Genomic DNA, 27,657 nt, shown 5'->3' on the forward strand with positions numbered 1-27,657 from the left:
CCCCTCCCGCACCTCCAAGAAAACAGCCGAGCGACTTTTAGCCGCATCAGTTGTTATCCCTGGAAAGCCAACCGCCCGCTCGGCATCATCCTGGTATAACCCCCAAAGCCGAGGCCACATACATTCATACGCTCGTTTTTTTTTTTTTTTTTTATAAAGTTAATATAACCCTTCCAGTCAACTTCTATTCTTTGCCCCCTTTTGGTCTGTTAATTTGTATACAACATCGTAAGCAGTTTGTATATCTGTTCCTAAGTGCAGTACAATACTTTTTGATCCTGACAGAAATCTTGTGATTTGAGTAAGGTTGGTGCTCAGCTATTAAAGAGGAGTTCCACCTGGGAATTTTTTTTTTAAAGTCAGCACATACATATACTTTAGCTGCTGACTTTTAATATAAGGACACTTACCTGTAGGGTTGCCACCTCATCCCTTTAAAACAGAACACATATGAATTACACAGGTTCTGTGGCTGATTAAGGTGGTAATTGAACTCAAGTGGAGCCTTATCTAAATTAAATTAGCCTCAGAACCTGTGTAATTCATATGTGTTCGGTTTTAAAGGGATGCGGTGGCAACCCTACTTACCTGGTCAGGGAGCCTACAATGTCCTTATCTGAAGCCAACCCATCCCTCGGCTCTGAGTGCAGGCGCCAACATCCTTCCTAAGGGAAACAGGAAGTGAAACCTTGCGGTATCGCAGCCTTTTTCCTGTCGTGCTTTGCGATCTGAATGGTCCCTGCTGTCTTTTGGGACCTGTGTCTCCCCCAGAAGACAGCAGGGGGGGGGGCTGGACGTTGCACACATTGTGCGGCGATCTATGCCCAAAAGTGGGAGCAGATACCTGAATTTTCCTGATATAGTGGTAAAATTAATGCTTCCTACACGCAACAGCAAAAACATGTACTGTACCATGTGTTGCTGTGTCATCCCTTTTAAATGGCACCCCAACTCATAGTGTCTAATGCACCCAATTAAAAAAAAAAAAAAGGGGGGGGGGGTGGTCAGGTACAATTCTTTGGGTAATAGGTTGCATCGGCAGCCCATTTAAAATGATGGGGCTGAATTTAATTACCGCAGCAACTGCCACACATACAGTTTAGATCTACTACAGAAGAAAATTGGCCAGTGCATCAATGACCTAACCCTATTCAGAGATTGATGCTTCCCTTCCCGAGGCAGAACATGTCATTTAACAATTTGGGTCACATTCAGGTCTGTATACTAATGTTTTCTGGGGCGGCTCTAGATATAAATGAAAGCTTCCCACCCTTTAAGACTGCAAGAGGAAGCGGGGCCTTTCCTGACCTATATTTCTATATCATGTGATCGAGCCACTGCTTTTACAACTAGCGCAAAACTATTTATTCCGCTCTTTGCAAGTAACAGTGATTTAGTTAGTTTTTTTTATTCATTCAGACTCTAAAACTTCCAGGCAGACCTCACTGCTCCCTCCCAACCCCCTCTTAGCCCTCAATATTGCTGCCTGAAAAGCCAGCGGGAACAGCCCGAGTTTTCCCTGCCTGGACTGAGCATTGGCATTTAGCCCTGGTTCAATTTGACATGTCAAATCGGTATGGCGCTGCACAGATTTCAAAAAGTAGTTTCTGTACTACTTTTTGCAACTTCGGCCCGCGATTTACATTGACATCTGCACAGATGTGTCTAATCGCGTCCAAAATCAGGACTGACAAGCGGGAGTGAAGCCATGAGAGTTGAGCTGAACACGCACAGCTTTACTCCTGCAGCCTAGTGTGAACCAGCGCTTACTGTCCAATATGGTAATATGCAGGCACTAACAGCTTCAGGCATTGGAAGAGTCATGGGCAGCAGCCAGACACCTTGGTGATGTCTGGGCCAGTACAGGGCCTACAATTGGTGGTGTAGCGTGGGTTGTCAGCACCCGGGGCAAGGCAAGAAATTTGCGCGCCCCCCCCCAACCTGCAGACTTAGACACTCAGAGTCCCTGACCAACCCGATTACTTCACTGACCACCAACTATACTGTCCTGCTCCCTACAGTATTGCCTTTCTCGGACGACGACATTTTTGCTAGTCTCCCTGCCTTGTTTAGTGCCCGGCGCACTGGGATTAGGCGTAAGGGGGTCATGTCCGGAGGCGGGACTTCAGCAACAACCGCTAATGCAGACAGGCCAGCCCTACGCCTCACATGACCGCCATACGCCCAATCACAGGGCGCCGGACACTCAACATGGCGGCCGGAGTGCTGGGGACACACGGAACATAAATGAGGGGGGACCGTGAAAATTCGCCCCCCCCCCCCCTAAATATTGCGCCCGGGGCCACAGCCCCCCTGCCCACAATACAAAGCCTCCGACACTGCTAAAAGTGTCAGATGGGGAAGAAAATTACATTACTGACAAAAGGCATGATAAATTGCTATAGCAGGATAAGCAAGCACCAATTTAAAATATATATGTGGACAGCCTGAAAAAAAGTTACTTGATGACAGTGGGGGATATTTACGAAATCTGGTGCAGCTCTGCATAGTAACCAGTTGGCTTCTAGGTTTTATTGGCAAAGCTAAATTGAACAAGCTGAAGGTAGAAGCTGATTGGTCACTATGCACATCTGCACCAGATTCTGTGTACACCTGTTGTAGTAAATCTTACCCACGGTCCCCAATACCTGGAATGACAACCAACTTTCCTTTGAGCCCTTTCACACTGGGGCGGTGGTAAAGCGCTGCCATTTTTATCGGCACTTATCGTTTTTGCAGCATTTTTCAGCCGCAAGTGGGGGCGCTTTTAACCCCCGGTAGTGGCCGAGAAAGGGCTAAAACCGCCGGTGCTGCCCATTGATTTCAATGGGCAGGGGCGCTTTAGGAGTGGTGAATACACCGCTCCTACAGTGCCTCAAAAGATGCTGCTAGCAGGACTTTTTTTTACCGTCCTGCTAGCACACTGCTCTAGTCTTCAAGCCCCCTGATGTAAATGGAAATTTACAGTACATCTAACCACCAATAAAGCCATCCTGGGTGCACCACAGTTCACTGTAAGAAGGTGGACATAAACAGAATGGGCACAGATGTCACAAAACACAGTGCCCTGTGTAAAAAGGACTCCAGCTCTGCAACTCATCTGGCACAGGTCTCACAGTAAGCCAACCTTTTTACATGGTATGCTTCCCTTCTATTCCTAGGCTTGGTATGTATGGAATGTTGCCAAGCAAACACTTTATAGACGTTCTTTGGAATAATCCACTGCTCCCTACCTACTTTACAAATAGAGATTTGTAAATAGTATGGAATTCCATTACTGTCTATTATGGAACAAGTGCAATAGAATTTAAAATAATAGTACATAAAATTGTGTCCTGGTGTATGTGGCTGGATGAGCAATGCGTGCACCTGAATATACAGAAGAAGATTAAAAAAGGACCGTGTGTCAAACCCACCTGGAGCATACATATTTAATCTCTCCTTGAATTTGGAGCACGAGTGGCTGTCATAACCAAATGCTTCATTAACAAGAGGGATCAACGCTAGAAAAGTGGAGCAGCAGCTTTATTCAATTCTCCCCCCCCCCCCCCCCAGATTGCTGCAACGATCTACGACCTCATGTCCGGCCCCTCCTCCTGCAGACTTTTTGGCGACACAAGTCGCAGAAGACTGCAGGACAATTCAGGGAATACAGCACAACTCCCGCCTATGCAGTAGGAAACTAGCTGTTAAGCAGGAAGGCTTTACTGCCGGTTTCCCTTATCCAAGCCTGCACCCGAAACAGATTGAAGAATCGGCGCAGGTACCAACATCGCTGAATCCCTGGACAGGTAAGGGTCCTTATAAAGTCAGTAGCTGCTGACTTAATTTTTTTGGGCCAGACTGGAGTGATGAACACTGAAGTGCTAAAGCGTACCTAGAGTTAATGAGGAGTTCAGAGTTTTTTTGTGGTCAGAAGAACTGCTCATAAATGCAATTCTAGGGCATTCAGACAACAGCCGATGAACTCCCCTGCTAATAAACGTAAAAAAAGAAAACACTTCCGTGTGTGCATGGGCACATAAAATAAGGAGGGGAGTTTAAGGGCTTATTATTTTACTACTGATACACCTTTGAATTTTTAGGCCTCATGCACACTGCAGCTGAACATTTTGTGATCTGATGCCACCATTGATTTCGAAATTTGACCAACCAAGCCTTCAATTTCACCTCATGTTGCTACAGAAAATAATTTGTGGCTGGGAATCTTCTTTTCTTTACGGGAATTTCCTTTTCTTGCACATGCGCATTTCTTTTTCGATTACATTTCTTGCACGATTCTCCCATCATGGATTAGAACATAGTTTGTTTCAAAAAAATTTCCAACATATCAGATTACTCAAATTCGATGGCCACACGAAAATACACTGTTGCTGCAGCCCACTAATGGTGCAAAATACAAACGAGAATTTTTAGGAAAGATTTTCTAAAGAAAATTCTTTAGAAATTTGACCTGTGGCGAAACTTGGCATCCAATCCTATGCCACTGGACAGCAGCCTGGTATAGCTGTAAAATATCATACTTTTGGGTGATTTTTAAGTCATTAGCGCCTGGAACCCAGTTTCTATAATCTTAAAGCGGTAGTTCACCCTCACCCACATGATTTTACCATCGAGACAGGCATTGTAGCGCGAGCTACAGTATGCCTGTCCCGATTTTTTTAACCCCGGACTCACCTTGTAATCGGACATCGTAGATTTTGGCTCCCGCGGGGAATGGGCGTGCCTATGGAGAGGGAGGATGATTGACGGCCGGCCCTGGCACGTCACTCTCCCCGAAGACAGCCGGAGTAGGTCTCGGCTCTTCACGGCGCCTGCGCACAGGCTATGCGCAGGCGCCGTGAAGAGCCAAGCCTATTTCGGCTATTTCCGGAGAAGCGTGATGCGCCAGAGCCGGCCGTCAATCATCCTCCGTCTCCATAGGCACGCCCATTCCCCGGTATCTTCGATGAACGATTACAAGGTGAGTACGGGGGTAAAAAAAAAAAAAATCGGGACAGGCATACTGTAGCTCGCGCTACAATGCCTGATTTTATGGTAGTAGAAAAAAAAAAAAAAAAAATTCCGTTCATAGGGTGAACCCCCGCTTTAACACTAACAGACCTGAATGATCTTAGAATGCCAGCAAACAAGGCATGCTGGTAGTAGGAATTCTTCTGGGCTGGCCTACAGTTTTGTTTACCAGTGTCCAATCCCTGACCTAGAGGCTTGGCATGCTATGCTTCTAGGTTCAATGATTTGTCGCTGAACCAGGACAAGGTTGTATATAAAAACTTGAATTTTATCCATCTGATCTGCATAAATGTTACAGGTTGGCAGCTTAAGCAGTGAAGCCACATTGCTAGGTGGCTTGTATTTTTCAAAAGAGTTTTTGTCCAAAGTTTTATTCAAGGCAATGTATTCCTAGGAAAGAAAAAGAAGTCTGATGGTTGTTATGAGCAAATACTGTTCTTTGCAATTCTACAAAGGAGTTCCTTTTCCTTTAAATAATTTGGCACTGATAAATTGTTTGTTCCCAGAGACATAAGACATGTATATCCAACTACTAATCCAGAGGATTAAACAAATTGTTATTGAATATTGTCTCTCCTCAGGTAATTGCAGCAGAAGGCGAGATGAACGCTTCCAGAGCTCTTAAAGAAGCTTCCATTGTAATCTCAGAGTCCCCGGCCGCCTTGCAGCTCCGATACCTCCAGACACTGACAACCATCGCTGCAGAAAAGAATTCCACCATCATCTTCCCATTGCCCATCGATATGCTGCAGGGTGTGATGAGTGGCAGGAAATAGCACCCCGCCACGTTTTAGAAAAAAAAAAGTTCTATGTATCAATGCATTGCCTATAATTTCACAATGCCTATAAAGACCATTTTTTTAATTTAGCTTTGCCCTGTCAAGTCAGGCACAAAAATATTTTTACATATCACATTTATATTGAATAATTTATCTGCAAGACGTCTGAATGTTTCAAGATGTTAGTTGTGACAACCCAACCTGTGTATGGCTTTATTACAGCACTGCAAAAGCCACTTGCAGCAACTCATAGCAACCAGTCAACGTTCTTGGTTAGTTTATGGCTCAGAACAGTGAGATCATTTGGTTTTGTTGTCCAGGCTTGCTACTATGCAAACTTTTTCACCTAGTTCAGTAAAACTGCAGCTGGCTGCAATGCAACCATGCAGAACAGGAAGTAATAAAGAGCCACAAAATCTCATGGGAGGCAAAAAGATAACCAAAAATATTGGCAAAAAAATAAATAGTACCGTATATGAAAAAGAAGACAGTACGGTTTGACAATATGCTGAAGCTCCACAGCTAACATTTCCATTGGATTTTCTTTTACATTTTTCTGTACAAGACACCAAGTGTAAAATTTCTACCACAAGGACAAAACACATGAAAGCTGAGTGCTGATTAATACAAGGAAATGCCACTTTTGCGTTTTCCATGTGAACTGGCCCTTTACTAGCTGGTATAGAAAGACTTACGGATCTGGGAATTCGTAGTTTACTGTAGTTTTGCTTTTGGGACCACCCTCCTAATTGTATGGGTGATGTAGGAATTCCATTCATTTGCATTTCCTTTTTATAGTCTAGTTTAAAAAAAAAAAAAGGTTTAGGTCCCAAAATGAATTATTTTTCTTCAGAGCTCATTTCCTGTCTGATACTTACTGAAGTGTTCTGCAGGCAGCCCCTCCGCAGTCCAAATCACAAACTTATAGTTTTTCAAAGCATATTCAAGGAACACAAGCTAACACAAGAGTGTTGTAATGTGCTAGCGAATCGATCTTTGTATGCCAGCAACATCTTTGTGTAGCAGCTTGTGTCGTAAATAGTGTGGCTTACACACCTACAGAGCATCCTGGACAACCAAAAGTGACTGTCAGAGCTCCACACCTCTTTACCGGTCCTTTCTGCTGAATAAATAGGACATAACAGTAAACAAAATTCTTTACAAGACCCAATCCCAATTAAAAATGTACAAGGGGGGGGGGGGGGAAGGTAGGCATGGTCCTTTCTAGCTTCCCGACTGGAACAGGTTCGATGACCAACAGACGGGCTGTATTGTGGACTGGGAGCAAACTTACAGAGACAAAACCTGCAGAGACATAAAACCTGCATAGAGCTACAGCTAACTACACCTCCCCTGTATCTACTGATCATTTTGACAAACACCCACTGTGAAAGGATGACTTGCAGCCCCCCAGAGGGGCAATTCGGGTCACTGCTGCTGTTAAAAATGCCTTCTGTTTTCTTTAATCTTTAGGGCCGCTTCACACTGCTTTGTGATGGCATGCGATTCGCACCGTACTGCAGTGCAAATCACGTGCGATGCAAATTCAGCCATACAGATAGTATGGCTGGCCTTGCATCGCATTTGGACCAAACTTGCACAGAACCCTTTTTTGGTCCGCAGCAGAATCGGATCGCATGGGTGTTCACACACATGCGATCAGATTCCTTTCTGAATTTGCAGATCGCACTGCGATATGCAAACTGATTGGGGGGGGGGGGGGGTGAGTGTGTCAATTCACACTCCCAGCAGGTCGCATAAGGCAGTATGAACTGCTGCCGATAGACAGGCGATGGGGGAACGCGCAGTGGATTCACAGGGTCCCTGCATTGCAACAGTGTGAACTGGCCCTTTATTCAGCTTCTTAACTATATTCTTGTAAACAGTTTTTATATTTGTTGGTTTTGTTACAAAGTTCCTAAATTTCAGAAGACATTGCTTTTAACTAAACAGCTTGATTAGAAGAACATTATTTTGAACAGATCTTATGTAATTAAGGTCTTTTTCTATACAGTTGTTAAGTAAATGATGTATTTAAAATGTTTTGTCTGTTCTGCCTTTATTTATTCTAGGAATTCAGAATGAGCAATTAAATTATCCAGATTTAGTGCAGCCTGAATGCAATATATTTAACAGCAATATCATTACCACATACACATTAAAAGAATTGGGCTGCACTCAGGATTCGTTCAAGCTTTTATTACTTAAATATCCAAAAGTTGCACTGGAAGGTATAACAAAAGTTTTTTGGTTATTGCACAGCTAGTGGGGGGGGGGGGGGGGGGGGGGAGTTATTTAACGTCTCTGGAAGATTCTAGAGGCAGTGAAGGCACAGGGACCGCACTCAGTGACCACGTCTCACATGTTCAGTTCCGCCAGGGCTTTCTCCAGGGGATCCACCGCCCAGTAATCATTGTCCCAACCCAAGAACCAGCCAGTGAATGTCGGTGGCTCAAAGCCTTGCTTGATGACGGCAATAGGAGTTCTCTTGTCACGATTGGCTGGGTCGCTTTCAATGTATTTGGATGCTGAAAAACAAAGGCTGAAATGACAATCTGTATATAATCTACTTAAAACGTATAATTAGTAGATTGATCCCTGGTAGTTGATGGACTACAGCCAAAAGGTGTGTGGGCACCTAAAAAAATTGAGTGCAGGCGTTTCCAGTGAAAGGGACTGTAAATAATTAAAATTAGACAACTGTGGACTTCCAAGCTTGTGGTGACACTTTGTAGGAGGCCATTTTCTGTTACATCATGACTGTCAATTGTCAAGGTCAACAAAACACATTGTTTAAAGAATTTGGGGTAAAGGAATGCAAGTGACCTGTACAGAACCCCGACCTCAACCCTACTGAACACTGATTGGATGAATTGGAATGCCAATAGTGAGCCAGGTCTGACCTCACAAACAACAGTCCAAAATATTGTAGAAAGCCATCCCAGAAGAGTACAGACAGAAGAAGTTTTAGCTGCAAGGAAAGGGAGGGGGACAATGTCATATTTGTGCCCATGGTTAAGGAATGGGTTTTTCAACAAACTTATAGGATGTGATGGTAAGGGTATCACAAACATTTGGCCACAGTGCAGAACAGCACTCACTCCCGTTTAGAGAACTAGTACTAGAATTTAGAAATAAAGGATTTAGGATTGTAACATGACAAACGACACACAAAAATGTTCTTTCACTCCCAATTACAGAAGACTTTCTGTAAGTACATTTTAACCACTTCAATACCAGGCTCGTACACCCCCCTTCCTGCTGTACCACTGTACCCAAGTTTTTTTAATCATTTTGTTCCCAGAAATAGAGCTTTCTTTTGGTGGCATTTGATCACTGCTGGGGTTTTTATTTTTGTGCAATTTTGTTTGAAAATTTCATAAAATTAGTATTCTCCTTCACTGATGAGGCGGCACCGATTACTTATGGGTAGCACAGGTTAGAATCACTGACGGGCATTCACAGTGGGCACTGACTGGCACCATTGATGGGCACTGATTGGCATTTTAGAGCACCGACTGGCATCCCTGGTGGCCATGTGGGGTATACCTGCTCATCCATGTGTGGCCGTTATCCCTGGCAGTCCAGTGTGGGCAATCCAGAGGGATGGGGGGGCTGCACTGAAACAATCAGCACAGACTCCCCTGTCAGAAGAGCCGCCAATCAGCCCTCCTCTACTCGTGTCTGTCAGACGTGAGTAAGGAAAAGCCAATAAATGTCTCTTCCTGTTTACACCGTCAGAGGCTCTTTACCAAGATCGATGTGTCAGACTGACATGCCGCACCACCGACCGCCACGCTCCACGGGCGCTCGCCGACAGTCATTCTGCTGGACGTCATATGACGCCCAGTCAGGATAACTGAACTACTGCCCGGCCATCAGTCTGCTAAATGCTGGGCGGGAAGTGGTTAAAGGTTAAAATAACTACACCTTTAGAATCAGTTACACATATTAAGGGTGTAACATGTTTCACTGCGTTCATCTGAGCCCACTGTAGAAATCCAACATTGTAGCCGTAATCTGCTAATCACGAGTGCAATGCTCGGTGAGCTCCTGTGGAAAATAAATGCACATCTTTTTCCCCTTGAAAAATATGTGCACTTGTTTTTTTGGTTTACAAAAGTTAACTTTGACTTTACATGCGCCTCATCTTTTAACCACCTCAATACCAGCAGTTTTTCTTTTTAAATTAAAAAAAAAAAATTTGTGGAAAGTTATTTTATACTAAAGTAGTAGTATAGTTTTTTTTTTTAACACTATAGAAGGAAAAAACGATTAAATACCACCAAAAGAAAGCTCCATCAATATAAAAATTAATTTGGTTAAATGTCATTTGGTTCATTTGTTGTACGACACCAATTATCACTCAAAACTAGCACAGCAGTGGAAAAAAAAAAAAAAAAAATGGCATATAAAAGATAGGGGTGTAACAAGCTGGCTCTGAAGTGGTTAAGAGGTAATGTTGAGGTGAAGCAACCAACCCATTAAAGTTTGGTTTTCAAGTAGAGTAATAACATTTGCCTGGAAGACCTTCTCTTCATTCTCCGAAACAGCCCAGAGGATAAAAGGAATCAGAGGCCGAGTATAGAAACGTTTATAAATAGAAAAAAAAAAAAAAAAAAAAAAAAAAAAAGTTACCAGAGGCAACGGCTTCCTTTTTCTCTTCCTCTTGAGCTTCGTTACCAATCCAGACAAACACCTAAAAATAAAAAAAAATAATGATATAATATTTACTGGAATCAGACCTTGTACCAAAACAGACAGCGCTAGTCATTTTAGAAAAAGAGCAAGCTTGCACGCTAGTCACCTACATCATGTTTCTGGTGAATAGCAAATATAGGAGAAGATCACAAGAGACAACACTCCGGGGTAGATTCTGTTTAATATTGATAATTTTTGGTGGATTCTGACAGCAGGTGATACAATGCCAGAATTTGAAGTTGCAGATCCTCACCAGGGCCCCTTATACTGCAAATTCTCTGCAGGATGCATGTCAAGTATGCGGGCCTGAGCCTTTTTAAGAATTTAAAGGGCCAAGTTCACCTTTAAAAAAAAAAAAGGCATTTTTTTTTCTCCAAGGATCCTGCAGAGTAGATCGCAGGTGCAATGTCAGGTTCCTGCAGACTCTCAGGAAAGCCGTCTATCCATATCTTGTTACTTGATAGCAGGAAGGTCAGCTACAAGAGCACTCAAGTTCATTGAGAGCTACAAGCCATCAGCTTCTATGGAACCTGTAGTCCATTCATTCATAGGAAACAATGAATGACACGGCCATGTGGGCGATGCCTCGTTTTCAAATTGTGACAGCGGGGAGAAGATCCCCCCCCCCCCCACCTGCCGTCACAGAATAATAATTAAAAAAATAAAATAAAAACCTCATGGTTAGTGTTTGGCTCAAGACATTTATCAGTCAACTGTGTTTACCCTTTTTAAAATCATAAATCGCAACAGAAACTACCTAAATGCCACTGATCAAAGGTTTACATACCCCAGTACCTAATACCGTTTATTGCTCCCTTTACCATCAATGACAGCTTGAAGTGTTTTGTGGTATTTGTGGATGAGGCTCTTTATCTTCTCAGATTGTAAAGCTTCCCATTCCTCTTGGAAAAAAGCCTTCAGTTCCTGTAAATTCTTGGTCTGTCTTGCATGAACTGCATGTTTGAGATCTCCCCAGAGTGTCTTAATGATTTTGAGGTCAGGACACTGAGATGGCCGCTCCAGAACCTTCACTTTATTCTGCTGTAGCGAATGACAGATCGACTTGACCTTGTGTTTTGGATCATTGTCATGTGGTAATTTCCAAGTACACCCCATGTGCAGCTTTCTGGCTGATGAATGCAAATGTTCCTCCAGTATTTCTTGATAACATACTGCATTCATCTTGCAAATTTTGATCAAATTTCCTGTGCCTTTGTAGATCACACTTTCCCAAAACATCAGCGATCCACCTCTGTACCTTTCATCATAGCCCTTGTTGACTCTCCAAGGGAAGCGTTTATGGTTGTGGCCAAAAAGCGGAATTTTGGTCTCATCACTCCAAATGACTGTGCCAGAAGGTTTGTGGCTCGTCTCGGTGCAGTTTGGCGTATTGTAAGCGGGATAACTTTGTGGTATTTGCATAGTAATGGCTTTCTTCTGACGACTCGACCACGCAGCCCATCTTTCTTCAAGTACCTCCTTATTGTGCATCTTGAAACAGCCACACCACATGTTTTCAGAGAGTCCTGTATTTTACCTGAGGTTTTGTGGGGTTTTTTTTTGCATCCCGGACAATTTCCCTGGCAGTTGTGGCTGAAATTAATTGGTCTACTTGACCATAGTTTGGTTTCAACAGAACCCCAAATGGCACTCAATTCCTTGGATATCCCTGTTTTATACAACTACCTTCCCCCCCCCCGCAGATCCTTTGACAATTCTTTTGCTTTCCCTGTGACTCAGAATCCATAAACATCAGTGCAGCACTGGATGGAAGTTGCAAGGGTCTGTCAGGAGTCCAGAAACTCATTGTGTGTATAATTTATTTATATATATATATATATATATATATATATATATATATATATATATATATATATATATATATATATATATATATATATATATATATATATATATATATATACACACACACACACACACATACATACATACCACACACAAATTACAGGCTAGGATGGTTACCTTTAAAAAACATGCAAACCCCTTTGTGTCAACTTGTGTGCATATTATCAGGCCAAAATCACCAGGGTATGTAAACTTGATCAGGGTCATTTGGGTAATTTGTTGCCATTTAAAAAAAAAAAAAAAAAAAGAAAGGAGGAGGAGTAAACAGTTGATTGACAATAAATGGCTTCAGCTAACAATGAGAGAAATGTTTGTGTCATCGTTCATATTCTCTGAAAAACGGCCAAGAAAGCATAAATTATGCCAGGGTATGTAAACTTATGAGCACAACTGCATTTACAGTAGGTTATATCAAATTTTGCTGGAGGTGCCAGAGCTTCTGGTGCTCCAATTATCTCACAGTACCTGATCCCAGACATCGAGGAGCATTACGTCATCTGTAGCCAGATCATCCTGGGTCTGCTCTCCTGGAACTTCCTCAATCTGAAATAAGACAGACATCGAGAAGAATACGTGTCAAGAAGTGAATGCCACCCCAAAGGATTTGCTACATCCATTTTTTTCCCCCCTCTCTTTACTTACAATGAAGCGACCAGTTTTGTTGGTGCAAGCGAACAGACGAGGCGGGTGGGCGTTGAGTCTGTCCTTCAGTCTACCAGATGTACGGTATGGTCCTTTTCCACCAAGAGCCTCCCAGAAGTCATCTAAGAGAAAGGAGGACCATTGTTAGTTCCAGAGTTCCTCTTCAGGCAATAGGAATAAACATGGCAGACATTATTAATGTATAGATCACCAAGAAGCACGGCTCATATATGGCAAAGAGGAGCATTGTAGGCATTTCATGACAGTTTTTGGATAGAGAGATATGACTGAAGAATATTATATTTACAATCAGTGCCTCCAGCTGATCTTAGATTTTAGGCCCCTTGCACACAGGGCTGTTGAGCCGCTAGGCGACTCTTCCTGGCATTTTAGTGCACCAGAAAGGACAGGTGCAGAGTCCAGCCTCACTGCCTGCAGCCTGTCAAAGTCTATGATCGGCTGCAGTTGGACGGGACTAAACCCTGTAACAGAGTGGTCCCTGCATTTAGGGACAGATGCCCAGCTGCAGCCCACCATAGACTGAAAGGCTGGACACAGACTGTCCCTCCCAGGCTCACTAATACACTGGGAGGGAGACACCGTAGCTAAACTGTGCCATGATTCTTATGTATTCAAGCAAATCTGAGATTTACACCCAAAAACACAATGAAGACTGTTTAGGAACTTTCAGAAAGTTTACCTTTTGTTGCAATTTAGGACATAAGCAAGAAACAGCAATCAGTTTTTCAGGCAGACCAGATTGGACGCTCTATTCAGCCCTATGGAGTGGCGACATGTCTGCGGATATCCAATTCTGGTAGTGAAATCCAGACAGATGGAAACCCCATTTTCCATCGGTCTGGAGAATCGGATCAGATGAAAATGGACAGGCAGTCTGTGAAGATCGGATGAAAACAGAGGACAGAGGGGCTTTAACAGGTCCCTCTCCGCACAGTGTGCAGAGACGGACCCGTCATCCGCCTGCTCAGTGGATCGATCCCTGCTGAGGACAAGTCGTGTGAAGGACCCCAAGGCTTTAAATAGACAATCTCTTAGAAAACCCTTACCTGGCTCACTGCCTTCTGTTATCTGTGACCCTGATACTCCTAGCACATTGAGCAGTTCCTGGGCCCCACGCTTTTCAGGATCACTTGCCCCCTGTCCAACCCACAGGAATGCAGCTGAGGGAGTCTTCAGTACAAAAGCATCATTTGAGTTGAGGTTGCTGGCTTCCACATCCACCTGGAACATATACAAAAATAGAGGGTTAACCACCAAAATGGACAGTGTGGATGAAGATGACCCACCTAGGACAGTCATAAGGTGTCGCTCCCAGCGCGTTGAGTTTTTTTGCACACAGGTTTAAAAAATAATTTTAGACCCAAGGATTAGTCAAAACCCCCAAACATTATATACTTTCTGAAAGCAGAGGCCCTAGAGAATAAAGTGGTACTTTAAATTTACTTATGTCGCACCAAATTTAGTCAAGCATAATTTATAAAAAAATATATATATTTTAATACACATGTATTTTTTGCCTATAGTTCTACTTTAAAAGGGGTTGTAAAAGGTAATAATGTTCCCCTAAATAGCTTCCTTTACCTTAGTGCAGTCCTCCTTCACTTACCTCATCCTTAGATTTTGCTTTTAAATGTCATCATTTCTTCTGAGAAATCCTCACTTCCTGTTCTTCTGTCTGTAACTCCACACAGTAATGCAAGGCTTTCTCCCTGGTGTGGAGTGTCGTGCTTGCCCGATCCCTTGGACTACAGGAGAGTCAGGACGCCCACTAACACACAGCTCCTTTATCTGCAACGTAGAGAGCGTCCTCACTCTCCTGTAGTCCAAGGGAGGGGGCGAGCACGACACTACACCAGGAAGAAAGCCTTGCATTACTGTGTGTAGTTACAGACAGAAGAACAGGAAGTGAGGATTTCTCAGAAGAAATAAGGACATTTAAAAGCAAAAATCGAAGGATGAGGTAAGTGAAGGAGGACTGCACCTAAGGTGAAAAAAAAAGGAAGCCATTTAGGATGAACATTTACCTTTACAACCCCTTTAACTGTGAATATTCGTTTTAGAATTATTGCTTTAATTTTGGAAAAGTTTAAGTGCTTGGGTGTAATCATTTGACACTTTTTTCCGCCCCACTTACATTGGGGGGGGGGTGAGAAATCACAGAAACACACACTCCCTTAAATCAGAAAGCTGGCAGTTGGCTTGTGGAATGTATGCATGTAACACCACCCCCCCCCCCACACACACCCCAATATTAAATTAGCGACTTTTGCTGTTCAATGAGATGACTCAAGATGTTGAAGAGTTGACTGGCTACTAAACAGTTACCCTCATGCTAGCAAATAAAAATCCTGCGCAGGTGAAACAGAACTTTATTTGTACAGTGCACACCTTAAGAATAGCTTAAAATAGAATGGTGTAAAACCCGGCTACTGAGGCCACAGTACTTGGTGCATTTAAATCCCCACTATACTGACCCATTTACATTCTTAAAGTGGATGTAAACCCACTCTCATCCTTTCTAAACTACTGCCATAGTGGTGATCTATAGGGATATACATGCCTCATGCATGTATCCTTACCTGTCAATTGTCTCCCCTCTGTTATAAGAACTGAAAAACTGCAGATTCTGTGGGTGGAGTCGTGATGTCAGTAGACTCCCCACCCTCCTCTACACTCCCCTTGTCAACATGCATTTTTTCCCTATGTATTCCTTACACTAAATTCGGCTATGATCACTAACATCCAAGCAAAAACCAGAAAAGTAACCACATGACTTCAGAAAAGGAGTGGGGATGGGAATTAAAAATAATACCTGTCTCCAGGCTAGTGCATGAGATATGTAAATAACCTGTCACTCACAGCAAGCGGGCGAAACGGAGTAAGGTTTTTCTCTGCAAGTCCGTTTTATTCCACTGAACAATAAAAAGAAGATTTCTCAGAGCTGGATTAACTGTGTGGCAAGACTGGGCACAGATAGGAAATCTTATACTGTACATTGTGACATCAACAAATAATTATTATTATTATTAATAGTAATAATAATAATTCGGGTTTACATCCACTTTAATCTAAGGAGAACCTGTTCCAGGCCTATCACTGGCAGGAAAGCTGCTTCACCTTGCAGGAATCAGTATGCAGCGTGTCAAACAAGGCCAGCTACGTTAGAAAGGCGCTCAGTTAAATTTACATCCTTAAAATTACAAATCAGTAGCCCCCAGGATTTACTTACCTCCACAGCTCTGCTATATCCTGAAGAGGATGCACGGACTTGGAAGAGGCGAATGTCTGCTTCTTGCACCTGGCCACCTTCTCTTGAAGTCCCACCTTTATAGACAATCATCGGCTTCCCACCAAACAGACTTAACAGGTGTGGTGGCTCCTTACCCTGCACCACACGGACCTGCCAATCACAGAAACAGGTTTTAATATTTCACCCTGCAATACCATTGCTTGCAGCTTCCATAGATCAACATACTGGTATTTATTTTTATACGTTTGAATAACCAGGAACAATTTTCTTTTAAAGCTCCTTAAGTGTCCGATACAATCAGCTTTTTATGGAACAGCATGACATGGCTCTTACAGTTAAGAACCCATTATAGCAGGGCTTCAAATGAAGATCTAAATACACAGCTTTAACAAACACAGTTTACCGGACAAAGAATGCAAATCCTAAAAAGTAACAAAGTCAGGTCATCAGGCTGGCCAAGTCATGCCAGCCTGTGACTGGACAATAAAAAGACCTGCACATTAAATTAGAGGGGTTTAGTGTATGGGCAGTTTTATATTTCAGCTACAGTGAACCAGTGGGATTGGGGGGGGGGGGGGGTGATGTGCCTTTCACACAGTACCATTTTTATTAGTGCGGAAAACTTATTTGAAGTGCATAAAGTGGCACTTCATTCATGGCACTCAGTGTGGTGCGTTGCGCTGCTGTGCAGGGACATACATTGCCTTCCTGTGCGCTGCACTAAAATTCAGCATGTCTGCATTTTAGTGCAACGCACTGCAGTGTCAAGGCACACATAAAAACATTGTTTTCTATGTGCCTTGGCAGCGAGTGGAGTTTTCCCATTGCAGATAAAAAATTTAAAAAAAAGTCAGTTACTGTACTGCGTGTGAACAGGCACTTATCCCTTTGCTCACTTTTCTCTCCTCCTGTCAGGTTCCTTGTCAGCTTATGTAGAACACCCAACTGGCCTTTGATTGCCCCAAGTTTAGCGCAAATTCTCTCCTTCTACCAACCACAAGGAGCATGCTTTCACCATTTGTGGTGATAGCAAATTACTGCCAGATTCTTGTGTGGGTCCTTTAACACAAGGTGATCATATAATACATCACATTTCTAGTGGATAAACTCTTCATACCCCAAAAGGTGAAGCTTAAAGTAGCAGGAAAGGAGGGCTAAAGCAGAGAAATTGGGTAAACACCCAAATAACTTGCATGATGCAGGTCTGCCATTGCTATATTCAGGGGCTGTCTTTCGGTTATTACGGATGGTACCATCTGATGAACCAGCAGCAGAAGAGAATGGCAACAATACAGAGAGGTTTTTATACCGACTATAAAATGAGGCAATCGCGTGGAACTTTATAAGTTGCAGAAGAGGGAAGGTTAATAATTGATGCACATCTAGAGTGCAATAACATTTCGATATTCTACCTAAACACTTGGTACAAGAAAATGAATTCCTGAAGTGTCAGTCATAACTGTCCCACTGACGGCAAGTAGGAAGTTTTAGTTCCACTTCCTCTTTTCATTACAAACATTTATACAATCAGGGCCCAAGTCCTGCGGGAACGGAGTTCCTGCACTTTTTTCACAGCAGGAACTCAGTTCCCTTTGCAGGACTAGAGCAGCCGAGCCGCCCGAGCCAATTCTTCACTAAGCGGCGATACCCAGCTCGAGTCACTGTCAGGGGCAGCCGAACCTTAGTAATCCTTTGTTACTGGCCGCTTCCTGTATATGGATTCATCGGGTAGTGTACGGGTATTCCGTCACTTCCTCAATGCGGCAATATCTCCTGGGAGCTTTTGTCATTGTTCCCAGGAGACATTGTGGAGGTCTGCCACGAGTTATCGCGGGATTTAGAAAGAACTTGCAGTTTAGTAATTATGCATATGAGCGTATCATTTTTTTTTCTTTGGTGGGGGAGTGGACCTTGGGTGGGAGTTCCCACTCCTTTTTCCCCATGACTTGACCCCTGTATTACAATCACATCTGATGGGAATCAGTGCAGCAATTAAAAGACAAAAAACACAACATTTCAAGCAACAACTTCTGTAGATCTCGGGGCCAAGTTGAACTTGAGAAAAGCAAGTTTTAATATTCCAGTCAGGGTAAATGTGTGCACAGCAGAACAGTCTCCATGACAACCACAAGGGTGTTCATTCAGGTTTAAAGTGATCATTCCAAAAGGAAAAAACGTGCAATTGAAAAAACAGTCGATGAGGCAGAATTTCAGAAGGAAGACAAGGGAGAGATTAGTAATGGAAAGGACATCCTGGTATTTACAATATATGTCCTCAGAGTAAAAAAGAGAAAAATAGGAGTTTCTACATGCATACCCATTCTTTTTTTAATACCCGTCACACTGTGTTTAATGTCCTCAAAGGCCACATGCACAACTCCATGGCAAGGTGAACGGCCACCTACATGTCAAACAAAGGAAGCAAAATCATTCTTGTATGAAAGACAGGGAAGGCTCAAAACTTCTCCGAAGTGGGGGGAATGCCAATATCCAGGGTACTGGAATATTTCACACACCTACAGCAGGAACACTGACAAGCAATGTATACAGAGAGTACCCCAATATGCAAAGTGCAAGCAAGGGATGCTCAGTATACCACAAGGAAACCTAAATCCTGTGTAGGGTGTACAGTGAATCCAAACTAAGTGAGGGCCAGGACAAACAAGTAGGACATGCAGGGTACCTGGCTCCGCGGTCCCTGTCAGAGAAGAGAGGCATTGAAAGAAACAGAATCAAAATTACAATAAAAAAAAAAATAAAAAAAAAAGGGAACTCTGCACCATGCCCTCTCCAAGGACAATTCGCGATTCAGTGCAAACCAATTACATGACGCTAAAGGAAAAAACCTTGACATTGGCCCATAAACATTTTAAAACATCTAATCTGCACTCTGTAATAACCAAGCCCGGATTGAGTGCAACAACAAAACTCTACTCTATAATTTAGCATAAGCATTGCATATGGCCATGAGCAATTTAAGGAAAGGTCAGTCCAATCTATGAAAGCAGCAAGTATGATAAAGAGACACGAGCCCTCGCGTATGAATGCTTAAAGAGTTACTCGGCATTACACAAAAGCCACATTTACACAGGCAGAAGGCTGCAGTAAAAAGCAGGTACGCACTTCAATTTTACCTTGCTGCTCAATGGTGCAGTCCAGACTTGCTTGTTTACTTTGTGCTACTTTTAAAATTAGCATTTCACGCTTGGCAGGCATTACATCTGCCAAACACACTAGATCCCAGGTAGCTATAGGCAAGCCTTAATATAGGCTTACCTGTAGCAAAAAGTGTTGCAAGGGTTTACAACCACTTTAAAAAGATCAATATAGGACTGCGCTGCAATCGCATGCCAAACAGGGCTATGGTGGTTGTGGCGCGGTACTGCAAAGTAAAATCTCTCCATATTGAAAAATTGGCGTTTAAGAATTGGCAGAATTGACCCCCTCCTACTTGTAAACTAGCACCAAACCACAACCTGAAAAGAGATCCACTATGGAATGTTTTTCAGAACTGCCGCGTGTTAAAGCCAAATAGTAGTCCTAATAGGGTTTGGATTCCACCTTCACACAGGGGACTTTAGGGGCGACTCGGCAAGGCGATCTCAAGACGACTTAGGAGGCGTTTTGCAAAAGGAGGTAAAAAAAATGATCAGCTGCTGCACCTGCAAGGTTCTAGTGAGGAAAGTGGTAGGGTCGGCATCCCCTTAGATGTGATTTCCCTTTGGGAGCATCTCATCAACCTTGCCAAACAGATCGATTATCAAAATTGCCTCCATACATTACTAAAGGGGCTGAACAGTTCCTATATAGATTTCTCCTTGTGCACCATCTTGGATATCAGTATGAATTCCATACATGCACTAGAGGAGCCGTCACGTGACTTATTTTAGCACTTCAGGTCAAGTGTTTGACCTCATTAACCCTTTCACAACCTTTTTTTAATGTAGAGATACTCACTCTCTTTGAAGCTATAAAACAGTTTAGCTCTGCTGGATTTTATTAAAGTGGGAGAAGAAAAGTGTGGCAAATTTGCTGTTGCTACAAGTGATTACCTGGAGAACTGAAGATCGGAAAGTTGCAACATGGCCATTTATCGACCTTTAGACTACTTTCACACTAGAGGCGCTAAAAATAGCACCTGCAGTGCGCCCTGAAAGAGCTGCTCCCGAGGGCTTTCACACTGGAGCTGTGCGCTGGCAGGATGCTCAAAAAAGTCCTGCCACCTGCATCTTTGAGGCGCTGTAGGAGTGGTGCATACAATACTCCTAAAGCACCCCTGCCTATTGAAATCAATAGGCAGCGCCTCCGAACTGCCAGCAAAGTGCCGCTGCAGCGGCAGTTCTAACCCCTTTTTTGGCTGCTAGTGACTGCAAAAACAACGGTAAAACGCCAACTGCCAACGCCTGTGGTGCTCCAGTGTGAATGTAGCCTTAGAAATGCAGGTCTGTTTTGGCGCAAACCTGGTGGGTATGGGTGTTTAAATGCAAGTGTGGCTGTTGCATTACTATTGTTATCTGGTTACCCAGGAGTGGATGGATGAGCTGCATCAATGAAGTGTGGTATTGCTATTTATCAACTGATCAGTACAGGGTAACCCTGCCCACAGCCATATGCCTCGGTTTTGTAGCCTCTTCTAGGACAGAACCACTAGAAAATGGACAACCTGGACTTCGGTGCCTTGCACTAGTATACTATAGAACAGTGTTTCTCAACTCCAGTCCTCAAGGCGCCCCAACAGGTCATGTTTTCAGGCTTTCCATTGTTTTGCACAGGTGATGTGATCAGTTTCACTGCCTTCGCAATTACCACAGTTTTTTCATCTGAGGGAAATCCTGAAAACATGACCTGTTGGGGCACCTTGAAGACTGGAGTTGAAATACACTGCTATAGAACATTGATTTATAGAGTTCTGAAGTCAAAATGGGCAAATGGAACTGCCTTGAAGGAGAGCTCCTCTGTGACTCTCCTTGGGCTGAATGCTGGGACGCTGCATGGCAGTGCGGTAACCCGATTGTTGGTTCTCCTATACCTCCACTGTTCAGTGTTGGGGGAAGCCTCTTTTGCAGTCTTTAGCTGATTATCCTCAGCTCCTTACCATTCAATATCCATTACCTGCCTGATGCATGCTCCCTAGCTGCCCATACTCTATTGCTTTTACCAGCATAGACTTTTACCTACTTTTGTTCCCCCTTGTTCGCTACGGTGGACTTTGGTCAGCAATATATGCACTACGGTCCTTGACTCCGGACTATACCTCCTGAAGAAGCAGTTCGCCGCGAAACCGGTAGAGGTTCTTCTAGGACTCCTCCCCACAACTGCTGATACCTCACGCCTCCTCCCGTTTGTAATATCTCTGTATCTCCTTGTGGGGTTGTTAGTCCTAGCTTTGTCTTATATACGGAACATTGTATGTTTTTATGTATAATAAATGTAATTTTTTACTATACCGACTCATGTTATCAGTACAGAGAAAGTCCATTGATACACATTCCTACTGGGTAATAGTCTGTGTGAGTCTGCGGTACTAGCAGCCGCTACCCCTCTATTCCTGGTGCCCCTTTATTGCCTTGAAGGAGACCCAGGCTTTAAATACTGCCAAAAAATGCTTGCAAATGCAATGATTGAGCCACGGATCCAATAATTTACTGTACACAGCACCATTTGTATCACCATCAGTATACCTGTACAGGGCTTCCTCCCAGCTCCTCATCCAGCTGAGCACTCAGGAATGCCGATGCGGTGATCTCATCCTTTGAAGAGTCCAGACCCTGCCTGCAACAGAGAATTCAAATATCAGTCAGGGTACAATTTCCTGACAGTCCACCAATGCCACAACAAACATTCTGTACCAGTGAGCCAGTGGACAACGGAGAAGCACTAAATTACTTAATTTTCAGGGACTGATGGCCCCCGCCTAATTGACTTGGAACCTGTAATTTACCCAAAAAAGGTTCTTATACTGTACAACAGTTCCTAACATTTTTAAATATATTTTCATACATTTTTAAAAAAGAATAGAGAGTTTTTAATTTTACAAAATGTGACAAAGTGGCAATTTATATATTTGTTCAACACTTTAACAATTAAAGCGGAGTTCCACCCAAATTCACAACAAAATCCTATCCCCTTCAGTACATTACATAGATGATCAAATGGCCCATCATTTGTTAAGCGCTGTAAATACCGGTACCTTATCATTTCTGTTTAAAGTGTTACTTTCCTGTGTATTACTCCCGTGGGAGTAGGCGTGTATACAATTTTCCCCAGCGCTGCACTGTCCCCTGGGAGCGAAGTGTCATGCTTCCCAAGAGTCAGTACAGAACGCTGCCCATCGAAATCTCGAGAGACGCCGCCCATAAACACTGAGTATGCGCGGGAACGAGCGGTGAATGCTGGGAGATGAGCATTCACCGCATCTAGGAAATCAGTGCTTGTGGGGTTCACTTGCCCACAAGGAAAATTGAAAACTGCCTTCAGCACATTTTAAAAGTTATCCTTGTACACAGCGGCTGTTTTATTACAGTGAGTATTCTTTTGTAATGGGGAAAACAATTGAAAGACAAAAAAATATAAATAAGAAGATTGGCCACGGGACCTCCGCTTTAATAATGCAGAGAACCAGGATGGTGGGGGGTGGTCATTACCAGTGGTGAAGGGAGGGGGCGTGCAGTAGGAGTATCTTGGCATACAGTGGAAGTGGTACCTGAACGGAACTCGCACATAAAAACTGCTGTTAACAGTGAGAATGGTAAAACTTGCTGCAAAACCCAGACATTGCATAGAACCATTGGCAGCAAACCGCAAAATTGCTCCCCGAGATGGAAACATCTGGAATATTTACCAGGTGTAGATAATCTGTCCTTTCCTTCCACCATGGCTGTAACTGTACAAAATAATGTAACTGTCTCCCCCATAGAACTGTCCATAGTTGGAAGCCGACACAGGTACTTTTTCTGATGCCTCAATGCGCCAAATCTGGGAAAGAAAAACAAAACATGAGCATTCTGAGTTTTAAAGAATGTTAGAGATGAAAAAAAAATAAAAAAAAAGTGGGAGGCTCAACACATTGACAATTTCGGTTTATGCCATGGAAGAACCTGTCACAGCTGCATTCTGTGAACACCACTGTATGATCCAGACTTTGCCATCAACTTAATTGTCAGTAAACCCAAATCAAAAACTCTCAATACATGCTATATTACATTGGGTTCACGCATTCATCCACTAGTGCATTGATATTCGGTAGACTGGAAAATTCATCGATCCTGCCGTTTACTGCCTGTCTGTGTTCCTACTGCAGCCCAAGATTGTGTAGCCCAGTTGCCAACAACTACTGAGCAATTCACTGCCTCAAAGATGCTGCTAGCAGGACTTTTACCGTCCTGCCAGCGCACCGCTCCAGTTTGAAGGCCCTCAGGCTTTCACATTGGAGTGAGAGGAGCCGCTTTTTCAGGGCGCTTTGCAGGTGCCGTTTTTAGCATTATAGCGCCTCAGCGTGAAAGGGGTGTAAGGGAAACTTTCAAAGTCAAAGGGTTTTCACCATTTGCCTCAACAATAAAGTTAACCAGATTAAAGGTTTCGACACACTATTATAATGTATATGACAAAGTGTGATCTAAAAAATGCAAAGCCATGAATTTTCAGAAAACCAAAAAAAAAAAAGGAAATCATATCAGACTTGAAACCCACTGGGTAAGGAATCCAGATCAGATGACGCGAACACCTTCTCCATTTCATTGGTTTGGTTTCTGCATTACTACTTCTGATTTTTTGTGGCCATCTGCTGGCTAAAATGTGGGACTGCACTACAAATGATACAGATTCCTTCTCCTGCAATTGTAAAGTGAATATGTGCTTCACACACACACACACACACACACACACACCTTAAAGTGGTTGTAAAACCGCTGCACTTTTTTTCCTCTTCTCTTACCTGCTAGGCAAAGGCATCATGTGCTAGTATGCATCACATACTAGCACATTATGTGAAACATAGCTGAAAATGAAGCCTTCCAGCGATGCGAATGCTGAAGACAGCTTCCATCTTTATCAGTCTTATTTCCGGGCTCGCAGACATCGGCTGAGTGTTAATTTAATCAAATTTTTGTCAGTGGCATTTTTACAGTAACGAAAACAAAAGAACAGCACATTTTCATCCACTGATAAACTGCCGAAAATCAAATCGGTTTTCATTAACAAACCGAAAATGGAAAGGAGGGTCGCTTACCCTCATGAACTACCGTTTTCTCACGCCACACGAGTGTCTGCTTTCCGTTCTCACCGAGCCTGGGCTACAAGCGTTTGGGCAGCACATTCCCATTCAAACGTTCCCGCCAGGGAGGGAGAGCAGATCAATCAAGCAGCCGAAATATGAAGCCTGGGACTGAGTGAGCAGTTCAGCACTGCCCATACTCTCCGTCTCCTATAATCCCTTCCTGACAACTTTCTACCTCTTTCTTATGTTGCCCCCAGCTGAACCTTTCCTTAACTGCAAGCATAGAGCTTTCTTTCTTCAGGCTATGATAGTACTTGGTTCTATGTGCATTTAAGTGGGCTCACCATGCCATTACCTTGAGGGATTGGCATTTAGGAGGTTAAAACAGGCAGTGAGGAAATGTGATCTCACCTCCTCACTGCCTGTCAAATGCCCCTGAAAAGTGACCCAAGCATGGATCACTTTTCAATGGAGAAGCAGTGCCTGCAGCAAGTGTGAACAACCCTCACACCGGTATGCTGTAGTTTGGCCGCAGTGATGGTGTACTCGCACCAAAAGTCCTGCATGCTGCATCTTTGGTGCCGGAGCCGTGATGATGTCAAGGCACAGGGCTCTGAAGGAACGGCACGGGTGGTGATTCCTTAAGAGCGCTTGTGCCAGTGATGTCACTGGCTTCATGTACAGTAAATATCTCCTAAACAGTCCACGTATAGGAGATATTTACAGCACCTATAGAGGAGCCTAAAAATATAGGCTTACCTATAGGTAAAACTCAATGATGGAAGTTTAATACATGCCCTCCTTTCGCTGCTTACCAAGCCATAGGAGAGAGGAGACGAAACATTTACACAGAGTTGGCGATTCTTTCCCTAATACTTCAAAGTACAGGACATTGTTTGTTCCTATCAGTTGAACACAGTATTGGGGAAACCACTTTTAAAAGCTAACTTTTTTTCCTTTGTATGGACAGATTTTAGGAATAGGTCATCACTTCAGGTTTCCCTACTGCAGTCTCCTCATTCAAAACTTTCAGTGACAGTCGCAGCACGCACACGTCACTAATTAACTGTATATCCTAGTTGAACTCTTCAGGTCAGTAACAGATATCCAAAATACGGAACAGCCATGTAACAGAATAAAAAACGAACAGAAGAGAACTCAAAAATAGAACCGAAATTAGCAGCTGTCAGTTTATCTGCAGTCTTGGTATGGGCAAACTATGTAGCTTATGTGAACAGAAAAATTCTGTTACTAAAATAATAATAGTTACAATCTACACATCACCTTATGCTTTGAGGGTTTTTGGGCATGAAGACAAACGCTAGTAGTAAAAAAAAAAAAAAGCCGATGTGTTTGCTCTGAGGCTCAGGAGTGCTGGGGAAGCCAAGTCAGGTTGGATGGAATGCCCAACTGCAGCTTTGCCAACTCCGTGCGTCCGGAGGAAAAGCTGCCATCGTGAGCGCCCACACACCTGCTGGATGAGATCACATGCCAGTGCCATGACACATACATTTCTGGAGAAATACCCCTTTACCATGTTTTTTTTTTTTTTAACTCCGTCACATATAATTGCTGCACCATGATCTTTTTGTGCTGAATTTCTCAGTCTTTGTCTTTCATTAAGACAAATGCTGGACCACGCACAGTGACTGGTTAATTGTCACATAGAAGAAAAACTAGCGCCAACATTTTAAATTTCACAGTGCCGACAGAAAATGTTGGTGGGAAGCTTTACTGTAGTGACAGTTTTTACGCATTTACTGTAACACGTGTCCTGCCTCACCTGCTTCGCTCCAGTGCCATCATCCACCATGCCGTGCTGTGCTGCCATGGCAGAGGAATCATGTAGAGAGCTGACATCAAAGGGAACGTTATCGATCTTGGCAATGTTGTTGGGGATGTAGGCAATGCCCATCCCTTCTGTGGTGTCCTTGTCCCGCCAATTCTTGAAAAACTGTTTGAAGAGTGGAGTCTCTCCAGACTCGGGAAGAACTTGTATCTGCAGAGATAGGAGGCAATGAAATGATAGGCGCAGCACACCACATCCTTCAAAGGTGTTCAGTAAAACAACTCAAACAATTCTACACTAAACTGTCCTGCAGCACCACCTTGTGGAAATACTTGAGTACAGAGACAAGGATCAGCACAAAAACGTTGTATTACACAAGATTTTATAAAGCGGCAACAATTTGAGAAGTGCTTTAGAACATATAGGAAGATGGTACATTTACAATACAATAGAGTTAGGAGGGCGCTGCTCATGACAGATTACTGTCACTTCAAGAACAAACATAATAGTCATGTCCCTGAGTCTGCATGTTACATGAACAAAACATACAAAGAACAAGCAGAAATGTTGTACAGCATCTAGTATCAGACACCCGACTTTTCCCACTCTATATCCTGAGCCGAAGACTGTTGTGCCCCATTACCTGTGTGTGTTTGGGATATCCCATTTTGGAGATAAATTCTGTGGCCGTCTTCAAGGCCATCTTCCTCTCTTCCAAGTTGGCATTCTTACCTGACAGCAAAGTGGACAGACAAGTATTAGACAACATGCAGGATGAGATGAAGCACTATAGATGTGGATGGCTGCAGATTATATTGTACAAAAGCAAAATTTGTGCCATTTACTAAAGGCAGACATAGTGCAGGCCAATCCAGAGTTTAGACTAAATCAATTCACTGAACAAGCCAATAATTTGTCATGCAGTCATAGCTCTAACCAAGTTAAATCTAGTAGATGCAGTCTAAAAAAAAAAAAAAAAAAACCCACACACGAGCCACCGTACTAAAAATCTGACGCAAGTGCAGCCCTGCTGTTCTATTGCGTTCTCCCACAACACTCTGGTCAATGCCCTCAGCCATTGGCTCAGAGCCCCAATTGGGAGCCGGTCAACTGCTGGTTTTCCAGCACGAAGCCCGACATTCAGCCTGTGTGTACTAGCCTTAAAATTACCTAGGAAATCAAAGAACTAAAACACATTTTTTTTTTGTAAAAACACACACACATACATATATATATATATATACACACACACACATATATATATATATACACACATATATATATATATATATATATAAAATGTATTTATTTCATTATTATGCACTTTACTGGTCTGACCAATACAGAAGTGCTGAACTGAAATCCCCAATTTTTCCATCAA

At 43.1% G+C, this 27,657-nt stretch overlaps 2 protein-coding genes across 8 annotated transcripts in view; one reads left to right on the forward strand and one right to left on the reverse strand.

The window, feature by feature from the left end:
• Nucleotides 1-7,969, forward strand: part of STOM (stomatin) — a 72,491-nt gene extending 64,522 nt beyond the window's left edge. For all 4 annotated transcript variants that reach the window (XM_040324040.1, XM_040324039.1, XM_040324041.1 and 1 more), the window contains exon 7: nt 5,595-7,969. In XM_040324040.1, the coding sequence (XP_040179974.1) occupies nt 5,595-5,789 (195 nt within the window). In that variant the 3' untranslated portion in view covers nt 5,790-7,969. The remainder of the gene's footprint in view (nt 1-5,594) is intronic.
• Nucleotides 7,970-8,056: 87 nt separating this feature from the next.
• The window catches only part of GSN (gelsolin), a 72,740-nt gene continuing 53,139 nt past the window's right edge, over nt 8,057-27,657 (reverse strand). For all 4 annotated transcript variants that reach the window (XM_040324037.1, XM_040324035.1, XM_040324034.1 and 1 more), the window contains 10 exons: nt 26,920-27,008; nt 26,271-26,486; nt 23,114-23,247; nt 21,954-22,044; nt 16,252-16,422; nt 14,069-14,243; nt 13,002-13,123; nt 12,825-12,902; nt 10,431-10,491; nt 8,057-8,320 (listed from right to left, as the gene is read on the reverse strand). In XM_040324037.1, the coding sequence (XP_040179971.1) occupies nt 8,151-8,320; nt 10,431-10,491; nt 12,825-12,902; nt 13,002-13,123; nt 14,069-14,243; nt 16,252-16,422; nt 21,954-22,044; nt 23,114-23,247; nt 26,271-26,486; nt 26,920-27,008 (1,307 nt within the window). In that variant the 3' untranslated portion in view covers nt 8,057-8,150. The remainder of the gene's footprint in view (nt 8,321-10,430; nt 10,492-12,824; nt 12,903-13,001; nt 13,124-14,068; nt 14,244-16,251; nt 16,423-21,953; nt 22,045-23,113; nt 23,248-26,270; nt 26,487-26,919; nt 27,009-27,657) is intronic.

This window comes from Rana temporaria, chromosome 9 (genome assembly GCF_905171775.1).
Source record: "Rana temporaria chromosome 9, aRanTem1.1, whole genome shotgun sequence".
NCBI classification, from domain to species: domain Eukaryota; kingdom Metazoa; phylum Chordata; class Amphibia; order Anura; family Ranidae; genus Rana; species Rana temporaria.